The 11,828-nt window shown below is 60.0% G+C and overlaps 2 protein-coding genes across 2 annotated transcripts; both read right to left on the reverse strand.

Moving 5' to 3' along the window:
* Positions 1-2,990: 2,990 nt before the first annotated feature.
* On the reverse strand, positions 2,991-4,835 carry AAT1.1 (amino acid permease; the record flags this gene model as incomplete). Its single annotated transcript, XM_001567145.2, has 1 exon — positions 2,991-4,835. One exon carries the CDS (start codon positions 4,833-4,835, stop codon positions 2,991-2,993), a length of 1,845 nt encoding a protein of 614 aa, XP_001567195.1.
* A 4,647-nt stretch (positions 4,836-9,482) lies between these two features.
* On the reverse strand, positions 9,483-11,240 carry AAT1.2 (amino acid permease; the record flags this gene model as incomplete). Its single annotated transcript, XM_001567146.1, has 1 exon — positions 9,483-11,240. One exon carries the CDS (start codon positions 11,238-11,240, stop codon positions 9,483-9,485), a length of 1,758 nt encoding a protein of 585 aa, XP_001567196.1.
* Between the last annotated feature and the right edge of the window lie 588 nt (positions 11,241-11,828).

Genomic DNA, 11,828 nt, shown 5'->3' on the forward strand with positions numbered 1-11,828 from the left:
AAGAGAGGAGGTGATGATGGGCAGAGACGCCGGGCACGGTTCTCTTATTCCTATCGCCGTTATGAGCTAAGCGTACCCCGGTGCGAATGCATACGTGTGTGCACTTCTAACTGTTCCAGTTAGTGATATTGCGTGTGTGTGTTTTTTTTTTTCCGATGGGCATGGTGGGGAGTGAAGGAAGGGGGAGGGGGCGAGGGAGGGTGTTCATGGGCAGTAGCGGAAGAGAAGGGGGGGGGTCGTAGGTGCATACGAAAGAGGAGAAACGAACTCTTTCAACGCGGGACCGCCCACACAACGGCGAAGAAGGGGGAGAGGCGAGTAGCCGTAAGACTATCTGGCATCCTAAGTATAAGACAAGAGAGAGAGGTGAAGTACGCTCGTCATCTTGCTATCGCATGCGGCGCTGCTGTGTTGAAAATGACTCCCATTGTTGCGCTTCTCGTACTACTCCGGAGTCTCTCGTCTCCTTTGCTGAGATATAACATTCATTGAGAAGGAGAGGCGGAGGAGGTGTTGCTCACGCTCTCTCTCGCCTCTCACAGACCTATGGTAGCCTGGGGGGGGGGGAGGGCTTGTGCCTCCCATCGATGAGATGGTGCGTACAGGGTGTGTGCTGTCTGCAGGGGCGCGAAGCACAGAGTCCCAGCCCACACCTATCCCCACACATAGGCCAGCAAGAAAAAGAGAAGGAAACGAGAAAGCGAAGAGATCCTGCGTAGGCCAACACCTTTTCCCCACTCTTCAGTGTTGAGAGCGAGAGTGGTGAAGGCGGAGGATGGCCGCGCCTTGGGAAAAACCACGCGAGGGATACACAGCGACCTGAACGGAGATGCGGATGAAGTGGGGGGGGGGAGAGGGTGGCGATGAAAAGGCCGGTGTGACCGAGACGTGGGGGGAGGGCGAACGACAATGAAAAACAACGACACAGTGTCCCATCCACCGACACACACATATCCCAAGGATATCACTGGCTCACACCGATATTTTCTTCCCTCCTCTCACCGAGCAGGCGGAAAGGTGGCAGGAAAAACAAAAGACGCGCCGCCAGAATCTCCACCATCACGCCTCATATCACCCATGACGCCATCTTTGCCTCGCTTATCGGCACGGACTTGGCACGAATACCACATGAGTAGAGAACGAGAACGAAGGTCGCATTCTCCAATCGAACCAGGCAGCAGAGCAGAAAAGAAGACGACACCCGCCGGCATGAACGCACTGATTTGTACATGTGCGTGTGTATGTGGCGTCACTCGGATGCATCCCAGAAAGTGGGGGGGTCAATGGGTCCTGTGCCTCTCTCTGGGAGAGAATATAGAGGTGGGCCGTCCGAGACGAGGGAAGGATGACAGGGACACGGAGAAAACATCACTAATAAAAAACCAAATGTGCTGATCTCCACACAAAAAAGTGTGCTCGACGCTGCTCCGTACGCATCGCTGAAATGGGTGAGGCACACGCACACCCAACGCAATCAAATCGACGAGAAACAGAGAAAAAAGGCACCAACGTACCTTCCACAACGTCAAATATATCGCGCCCAACAGTTTCCGTCAGATTTTCCTCAGCAAGAATCAGGAAAGGCAGAAGGGAAGAATGCAGTGATGGAGGGGGTTGCAGGGGGCAGGCGTATATATGCACAGACATACCCCCCTACTCTCCACAGAAGGGGGAGAGAAGGTGGTGTTGGGGGTCTCACCTGGCCACCAGGGGACGGCCGTGCACATACACACGCGAGTGTCCGGGGAGCACCTCCGGACGTATGGCGATTCGTTCTGCCTTTTGGTCGGGTACTTCGACTCACGAGGCGGTAGCTAGAGGCCCCTCCTCCATCGCGAGGCGAACGCGGGCGTTGCGAGGCGCAAGTGAAGTGCGGGCGAGATGAGCTCAGGCAGGAAAGCGAGACTTGCGGCTGCCAAGGGGGCGACAGCAGGGAGAGAGAGTTAAAGGCGAGGGCACCGAGTGGAGAATGCCACCGACGAGGCCATTAGGGGCCGCTGCGGTTCCGTCTGGCTTCCACCGTTTTTCTTCACTACGGTCGGGAAATTCACCGCTCGGGCACGCAAAGAAGGGGCTAAAGCAACGAGGGAGAGACGCTATCACAGATGCACCAGCGGCCGGACACGCGCACGCACACACGCGAGCAGAGCAGCAGCTGGCAAGCCCCACTGGAGGGAAGTGCTTGTGTGCCCAACCAAAGGAGGGAGGGGGCGAGGCGGCTGATATACATACATATATATATATCCGCATATAGTCTGGGAGGTAGGGGGTGGTGAGGGGGGGCAGGGCAGGAAAGCGAGAAAGGGTGGTGGCCTGGCCGACGGCGCGCCAGCGTGTTGCGGGCTTTCTTGGCCAGTCCTGTTCGACACTGCGCGCATGTGTGCAGATCTCACGGTGTAGCAGTGCGGGGACGGACGGAACGGGCCGACGCAAGGCAAGAGGAAGAGAGCTGTGCGTGCCGGTGGCAGCGCCCACTCAGGCGCGCAGTCGGCTAGCCCAGCAGCGCCGCGTAGCGTTGGTGATGATGGGAGCAAAGGGGAGGCAAAGAGGCACACATGCACCCACGCGTACGCACGCAGCGCGAGGTGCTGCGATGGCAAAGGCGTTCGCTCGCCCTCTGCAAAGCGAGTGAGACGGAGGACGACATGGCTGTCCCCTTTCGCGTCTCCTCCCCCGGCTGCCTGTGGGCGTATCTTGTGCGTCGGAGGGCCACTGAAACACCGACGCTGCGTGCGGCACCCGGCACCCCCAGCCTGCCCATCGGCACACTGCACCAGGCCAGCAAGAGAGCGGGAAACAACGCGTGGCTCGCATGTCTGACGCACCAAGACACGCGGTCCGACAAAACACCGTCCGCTCAACCGGCGCCCGGCCAGCGTGCCAACAGAAGGGGCCGCTTGCATGCTCGAAGAGAGCAGAGTTACAAATACACAAAGTAGCACAGCCACGGCTGCTCGCACTGTGAGGTAAAGCAGAGGTACCCGCGCCACCTAAATCGTCATGTAGATGGTGCCGATGGTGCCAAATACAATGCCGACAACGCCACAGATCAGCAGCAGGTACGTGTTCAGGTACGTGAACCAACCCACCTGCGCCACCGTGAAGCTGCCCGAGTACATGATGAACAGTGCGGGGAAGACAAAGGAGATGAAGCCGCCACTGATCGCGCCAGCAAAACCGAAGACGGTGTTGATGTTCGGGATGAACAGGCCGCACAGCAGCGACGCGACGGAGAGGGCGAGCACGACGAGCAGGTGCTGCCAGAACGGGATGTTGTCCACGTACGTCGTGTCCTCGGTGGTGTTGTCCACGTACTCCTCGTCCACGGAGTCCTCGTTGAGGGAAGTGGACGGAGTGCGGTCCTTCGTCGCCTCCGCGGGGCCGTGGTTGTTGTCCGCCCCGACGAGACCGTCGGACTGGACGACGGCGATGTCCGCCATGGCCACGACCGGATTCGCGCTGCACTGGGCGGTAGCAGCGGCGCAGCCATCGACAGCGCCGAGCTCCTCCGCAGCGCCTGCGACCGCCGCAGCGGGGCGGTTGCGGTAGCGGTGCTGGAAGCCGATCAGGTAGTACAAGGAGTTGCGCGCCGCAATGCCGAGCAGTGCGTAGGCGACGCACAGCTTGACCATGATGCCAACGTAGGCGATCATGATGTCCACCTCATCGAATGGGTTGAACATGAGCAGCAGCGACTTGCCCAGCAGGTTCTTGCTGCCAAAGTCAAGGTAGCCGAATACGGCCACCAGCAGGTACAGCGTGCCGCACATCATCATGCCGATGAACGCTGCCAGCGTGTAGTTCTTCGCCGTGCGAATCTCCGGCCTGAAATCCCAGAAAACCTCGCACGCGTTGATCTGACAGACGTACGCAAACATAAAGATGCCCACGGTGTGGATTACAGAGTTGCCTGTGCGAAAAAGAAACACGGTATTGTGCTCCAGCTTGTCATCATCCACTTGATTGCCGGACAGCCGCACGTGCTTGGACGTTTCGGGCAGTCCGTGCCGGATGCTGTGCACGACAGCCATAATGACGAAGTACACAATAAACATCACCGCGAGAGCGGAGGCGTAGCGGAGCGAGTCGACATGCTTCGGAATGAGCAGCGGCAGCATCACGAAGAGCCAAATGATGACTGTGAAAACGCGGTTGCCCTGCGTGGTGGCGAAGAATTGGATCGCGCTGTTGTCGGGGTGCTGCTTTGCCGCACCGGCGAACATGGGTGCAAGGGAGTTACCAATGCTGATGACGTACGCGACGCACCCGGAAAAGCCGTGGAACCAGCGAATGAACGCGGCCCAGTAGGAGAAGGCGTACTTTCCGGCCGGGAAGAGCCAGCGCGCCATGCCCTCGAAGCTCTTGATGCGCGTATTCTGCGCCGCGAGTGCGAGGATGTACATGGAGAACACGGAGAAGTACGTGATGACGATGAGGTAGAGGATGGCGAGAATGAGACCTGCCGAGTCGGTCGCCGACGGCAGACCAAGGATGCCGGCGCCGATGGACGCACTCGCCATGTTGAAGGCGGCGGAGAGAATGCCGCCAGGCGGAATGATGGTGCACACCGCCTTGATGACGCCGTCGCGGATGCACTGCAGAACACCAAGGCATCCCGTGCGGCGCGGCTGCGAGTGCGACGGGCGTTGGAAGCGCTGCCCTGCGCGCCGCGCCTCCGCCGGCAGACTAGTCGTGCTCGTGACACCCACCATCGTCACGCTCTTCCGCGGGGAGTCCAGCGCGACACCGCTGTGGCTGCTGATGCGGTCGGGGAACTCCTCGCGCTGTCGCGTTCGATGGTGGTGGGGAGGCTTCACGGATGGCTGGCTTGACATTAGTCCCCACTCTCTTGGAATGGAAGACAGAAGCGAGGGAGGGAGGGGTTGGGGAGGAGAGGGCAGAAGACGACGCTGGCTGCGTCTCTACCAGCAGATGCGCTGAGGGCAGAGGAGAGAAGAGGCGGTGAGAGAGAGAGAGGGTTGGCCAAAAAAACAGCCGCGGCCCGTGCATGAGGCGGTGCCGAGGAGAGGGGGCGTGGGGCATACAGGCGTGTCGCCGTGTCGAGCGGAGGGAGGGGGGGGGCGCAGGGATACTGGCAGCGGCGCTGGAGAGGGTCCGCAGCGAGCGGAGCAGAAGGGGAAAATGGGGCGCCGCAGAGAGGACACACTGCCGTGGCGTAGCGTCGCCTGCTGGCTTGTCTGAAGCCGCATGCGCTGCTCCGGAGAGGAGACGACTTCGTGCGTGCGAGCCCCAACACCGCCGTTGAGCTCTCGTGCCCCACGGGTCTAGCCGCGCATTGCTCTGCCTTGGCTGCCTCCGGCTCGATGGCGTGGGACAGGGAGGCGGCGCGGTGGGGAGTGAAAGAGGGGCCGCTGCTCCAACATCTGCCGCACAGTACAGCGGCGCTGAGGAAACGCCGTGCATGCCCGCGGGGAACAAACCTGCTTGGTGTTACCTCGATGCGGCGCCGTGAGAGCCCCCTCCAGCCCACCTCGCGCTGTCTCTTCACCAGCTTCATCCATGCCAGCACCGTTCGACTCGCAGCGCCAGCGGCGCAGGCTGGAGAAACGCTGTAGCATCGCGCCCTACAGCGGAGGTCAAGACGGCCCCGTAAAGAGCCACTGTTCGAAAGAGCACGGGCGCTTGCCACGGGGCTGCAGCTCTCCGCGTCTCTACTCAGCACCCCCACCCCCGCACGTCGAGCAAGAGCCTCACGGCGCCTTCACAGAACCCTTGCGATGCCGCAAAGCGCCGGAGGGGAGACGGCGACAGTGCGCAAGACGCTGCGCGAGCCAGGATCGCCAGCCTCGGATCTCCGCACCCTCCCACTGCTTAAACAGGTGCGCAAGGGCGGGGAGTGGCCGGAGAACGAGCACGCACCGACTCGCGCTGCATCACATCACGCCAACGCACTCGCACAGCAGGGCTCGGCCCCTGGCGGCCAGCTACAAGCTCCCGCGCCGCCCACAATACACAGAGGCCCAGCCACTGGCACACTAGCGCATGCCGGGTGTCTCCAGGGCACCCGCGCCCGTAGCGCCGCGTGTCCGCCTGCTGCTCGGAGGAAGGGCCGAGCGGTACGGCGCTGCAGGCATATGCGGCGGCACGTGCGCGGCTGCGGTGAGCGAGTCATGGGCACGCGCTATGTGTGCCTCTCGGCCATCCCGGGACGAGACGAGCGCTCCCCGTGCCCGCATGAGGGGGAGGTGGGAGGCATGTGCGCTGTTGCGCGTGTGCTGAGTAGCCGATGCCATGAAGGGGGGGGGCCAGGAAGGTGGGCGAGTGGGGGTTGTGTGAGGCGAGGGGTGCGCTGCACGCGTTGCCTTGCTTGCTTTCGGCTGTGGCGGTAGGCGGCGTGCGTGTGTGTGTGGGGAGGGATTGGTGCGCTTCGGTGATGGCGGCTAGCGCTCCCCGGTGGCGAGGCAGCTGTGCTCGCAATCGGCGTTCTCGGCCTCCGCTTGTTTGCGACTCGCTGGACTGCGTGCGGGCGCGCGTCTCAGGCGCCGCCTTGCGCTCCCAATGCGCTGCGGAGGAGAGGAAAGCGGAGGCACAGGGAGAGGTGCGCCTGGGGCCGCTGGCGCTCGACACCGCCCTGAGCGCAGAGAGGCGAGAGAGGAGCAGGTGCCTGCATGCGCTCGCCCTCACCGCAGTGGCATACGCTCGCGTACACGCCGTCGCATGCGTACCAAAGCACGGATCGTGGGTGGGGGAGATCCACGGGGGAGGTTTGAGGCGGGAGGGGGAGGGGCAGGGAAAGGCCCGTTGCCCCCTCCTCCACGCCAACGCTCGGGGTGGGGTGATTTGTGCGGCGCTGCTTAATGAGGCCCTTTCAATGCACACGTGCTGCCATACAACACGAGTCCAAGTCCACTCTGCCCGGCCTGTCGCGGGCGCATCGCGTCGTGCGAAGCGGCACTAGACACGCGTTACACCACTGCGCCGACTCAGGCACCTGAGCACGGCCGCTGCCTCAAACACCACCCATCCGCCTTGCAGTTCGCCCCACAGCCGCTCCCGCTGTGCCGGCCACCACCTGGTGCGTCACTTGCGGTGGCGCAGGCCCCCCGCGCCAGTGGGCAGTGGGGCCCGATGGGACACGTTCGAGCCGCACTGCCACTCTGCCCATCCAATGGATGGCGCAGACGTCCTCACTGCCGCAGGCCGCGCCGTCGAGGACATGAGCGCCGGCATCCCTAGCGATCCGTTGCTCTGACCTCGTTGCGTCGTAGGTGCCTCACCCTCTCACCGCCAGAAGTGGCTCGGCGCTGCCAGGGAGAGGGAGGCTGCTTGGCTCACCCACAGAGTGGGGCACTGGACCCCGAAGACTACGCAATGAGGTGTGTGTCCCCTCGGCATCGAGGCGCTATTGTCCTTGTAGAGAACGAATGACTAGGAGGACAAGTGGCCCAGGGAATGACGACTTGCTTACGTGCAGCATACTGAGCGCTTGTGGGTGTGACGGTAGGAAGAGTTGCGGAGATGCTCAACTTCACACGTTAAGCCTGGAGGAGGTGATACGTCGAGGCAAGGGGGAGAAAGGGAAAGTCAGTCGCAGTCCCTTCGCCTCGCTACCGTAGACGTCTCTCTGTATTCTCGTGAAAATGTGGAGTCAAAATTGAGTTTACCGAATCCGGAGAGACGGCAGTGCACTGCACGCACTTGACCAGCGTCGTGCTCAAGCGTCAAAGGCATTCCGCCCAGTGAAAAGAGAAAGTGCTGAAAAGAAAGAACATGTCGCGGGCTCCTGGGTGATGGAGGCTCGCGGGCTTTGGTTCATTCACTCAGGCTTCCAGGTCTTCCCTTTCTCCTTGTAGCGCCGTTGCTCATGAGAACCTCAGCTGTACTACACACAAGGTTTTACAGAGATGCACACAGCACTGCCAAAGGTGAGGTCTTTCAGTCTTGTGGCGTTCACCAAGTCGAAGGTTGCTTGCGTGGAGCTCACAAGCCGCTTCATCCTTCACCGGATGAAAGTTGATCGCCTTTTGTTCATGTTTGTGTGGCCAAGTCCCTTGATGCTCTCCAGCGATGGGAGTCTGTATTCACAGCTGGAAGTCTTTGGCGAGCGTTGCGAACGTGAGTGGAAAAGAGAGCCCAACATACGGGGTTGGGAAGAGGGGATGCACAGAAGTGGGATTACAGAGAGGAAGTAGCTCAGCCACGTTGCGGTGAGAAAAGAGGGCACAGCAGAGAAGGATATGCGCAATTCAATCGCGCATACCCGCCCGCACTCGTCATTGTCCCGCCCCCCCCTTCTGCAGACGTGAGCAGAGGTGTGGGCTAACGGCCGTGTGCGACCGCCACCGTCCCCTTTCACCACACGGAAAAGACACGCGCATTGCGGCTCACTTCTTCTTTGCGCTTTTTTTGGGTGCCTTTTTTGATTTTTTTGTTTTTTTCTTCGCTCGCCCTCGTTCGGCATAAAGAACTCCGGGGGGATGTACAACACGCCGACAGGGGGCTACGAAGAACACGAAATGGGGGAAACCCGACACTGAGGCCTGTTAAGGAGTGCCAACATGCGTCCTCCTCTCTCTTACACACACACACACGCACACATGTGGAGAACGCGATATGCACTCCGAGTAGACTTTAGAACAGGAGAGAAGGAATCAAACTATCATCACCACAGCCCAGACAGCCCACCATTACACACGCTCACCCACTCCACCTCCGCTTTTCTTCTCATTTTGTTTTGTTCTGAGAGGAGCCCCAAACCGATTCCAACATCAAAGGCAACGCGGTTGCAACTTACGGCATCGTGTGGGGTACGCGAGGTCGAGGAAGTAAGACGAGCGGCATCCTAAGGAGAGATGAACAAAAGAGGCGACATGAATGAATACCCTCTGCGTCCCATTTTTCTCCCTCCTTTTAATCTTCTTACGAACAGACTTACGTGTTCACATCTTATCTGCAACAGGCAGAAACAATCGCGGGCGGGGGTCGAAGATATTGAAGGACCGGTCCTCCGCACTTCACCCGTGCGTACCTTTTCGCTGGTCTACGCACAGCTGCTACACGCCAAGGGTGAACGCATTCGGATTCTCAAAAAGAGAAAAGAATAAAGGGCTGACAAGCGCAGTTGAATGAGTGGCAGCGCCTGTGCGCCGCGAAAGGAGCGCCGGCCACAAAGACAAACGTGTTGCGTCCTTTTTAAGTATCGTCACGGGAAACTACGCGCACATGCAGAGGCGCACATCCGCCTAACACCCCCTCCACCCCCACTGAAACGCTTTCGCTTCCCTTTCTTATATTCCACGGAAGTGATAGACCCGCCCACCTGGCTGCCCACGTACGGCGGCACATCGAACAGAAAAACAAAAGAAGCAAAACCATAAGTACAGGGCGCTATCAGTTTTCTCTTAGATCTTCCTTGGCAGCCTACCCCAAGCCGCACCGTCGGCGCGGCTGCACTTTCGCTCACCAGCACGAGAAAAAAACAAAAAAAAACGCAGAGGAAAAACTAAAACTTCACTACGCAATCAAATCGTTTCGTAGATGGTGCCGGCGGTGCCAAATACAATGCCGACAACGCCACAGATCAGCAGCAGGTACGTGTTCAGGTACGTGAACCAACCCACCTGCTCCACCGTGAAGCTGCCCGAGTACATGACGAACAGCGCGGGGAAGACAAAGGCGATGAAGCCGCCACTGATCGCGCCAGCAAAACCGAAGACGGTGTTGATGTTCGGGATGAACAGGCCGCACAGCAGCGACGCGACGGAGAGGGCGAGCACGACGAGCAGGTGCTGCCAGAACGGGATGTTGTCCACGTACGTCGTGTCCTCGGTGGTGTTGTCCACGTACTCCTCGTCCACGGAGTCCTCGTTGAGGGAAGTGGACGGAGTGCGGTCCTTCGTCGCCTCCGCGGGGCCGTGGTTGTTGTCCGCCCCGACGAGACCGTCGGACTGGACGACGGCGATGTCCGCCATGGCCACGACCGGATTCGCGCTGCACTGGGCGGTAGCAGCGGCGCAGCCATCGACAGCGCCGAGCTCCTCCGCAGCGCCTGCGACCGCCGCAGCGGGGCGGTTGCGGTAGCGGTGCTGGAAGCCGATCAGGTAGTACAAGGAGTTGCGCGCCGCAATGCCGAGCAGTGCGTAGGCGACGCACAGCTTGACCATGATGCCAACGTAGGCGATCATGATGTCCACCTCCTCGAGCGGGTTGAACATGAGCAGCAGCGACTTGCCCAGCAGGTTCTTGCTGCCAAAGTCAAGGTAGCCGAACACGCACACCAGCAGGTACAGCGTGCCGCACATCATCATGCCGATGAACGCTGCCAGCGTGTAGTTCTTCGCCGTGCGAATCTCCGGCCTGAAATCCCAGAAAACCTCGTACGCGTTGACCTGACAGACGTATGCAAACACAAAGATGCCCACGGTGTGGATTACAGAGTTGCCTGTGCGAAAAAGAAACACGGTATTGTGCTCCAGCTTGTCATCATCCACTTGATTGCCGGACAGCCGCACGTGCTTGGACGTTTCGGGCAGTCCGTGCCGGATGCTGTGCACGACAGCCATAATGACGAAGTACACAATAAACATCACCGCGAGAGCGGAGGCGTAGCGGAGCGAGTCGACATGCTTCGGAATGAGCAGCGGCAGCATCACGAAGAGCCAAATGATGACTGTGAAAACGCGGTTGCCCTGCGTGGTGGCGAAGAATTGGATCGCGCTGTTGTCGGGGTGCTGCTTTGCCGCACCGGCGAACATGGGTGTAATGGAGTTGCCAATGCTGATGACGTACGCGACGGACGCGGAAAAGCCGTGGAAGCAGCGAATGAACGCGGCCCAGTAGGAGAAGGCGTACTTTCCGGCCGGGAAGAGCCAGCGCGCCATGCCCTCGAAGCTCTTGATGCGCGTATTCTGCGCCGCGAGTGCGAGGATGTACATGGAGAACACGGAGAAGTACGTGATGACGATGAGGTAGAGGATGGCGAGAATGAGACCTGCCGAGTCGGTCGCCGACGGCAGACCAAGGATGCCGGCGCCGATGGACGCACTCGCCATGTTGAAGGCGGCGGAGAGAATGCCGCCAGGCGGAATGATGGTGCACACCGCCTTGATGACGCCGTCGCGGATGCACTGCAGAACACCAAGGCATCCCGTGCGGCGCGGCTGAGAGTGGGAAGACTGCTGTGCCTTGTTCTGAGCATGGTGAGTGTGCTCTTGACTGTAGTGGACAGGGCTGTGCGGACGGTGTGTCTCACCGTTACTCATGCTGGCGTGGTTGGACATCTTACACAGCGGTACGCTTGATGTGGTAAAGTGTGGAGCGTTGCCAGAATGAAAGCGAGGAAGAGGGTCTAATAAGTTTAGGGAGGTGGATAGGAGGTGAAGGAAGGCGGCATCCGGAGGGAAAACAGGGAAGAACGAGGTACCCCTCTGGGAGGTTGAAAGGATGAAAGAGGTGGAAAGCGAGGTGGGGTGAGCTGATTCAAAAGGAGTAGAGGAAGCGGAAACGATTTCAAGTGGTGGTGGGGAGGGGTGTAGGGGGGCTGGGTCGAGAGAAAGAGAGCCAGTGGATGCGGTGGCTGCGCGGAGAGGGACGTTACGTGAAGGCGCATGCAGCTTGGCGCGTATTGCGTAGCGTGTGGGGGTGTGAAACGTTGAAAGAGTGAGTCCGCGTTTCGTTGGCGAAAAGATCGTTCGTGAAGCGCGAGAGAAGAGTAGAGGAGCAGCGGAGGTCGCAAAACGGGCGCGAAGGGGAGAGAGGCATGCGAAGGGTGAGAATGGAGGGGGAAAAGCGGGTCTGAGCACAGGCGGTGCAGTTGTTGGACGGATCTTGACAAGTAGACGTGTGAGCGCAGGGAAAAGGTCTTCGCT

This window comes from Leishmania braziliensis, chromosome 31 (assembly GCF_000002845.2).
Source record: "Leishmania braziliensis MHOM/BR/75/M2904 complete genome, chromosome 31".
Lineage (NCBI taxonomy): Eukaryota > Euglenozoa > Kinetoplastea > Trypanosomatida > Trypanosomatidae > Leishmania > Leishmania braziliensis.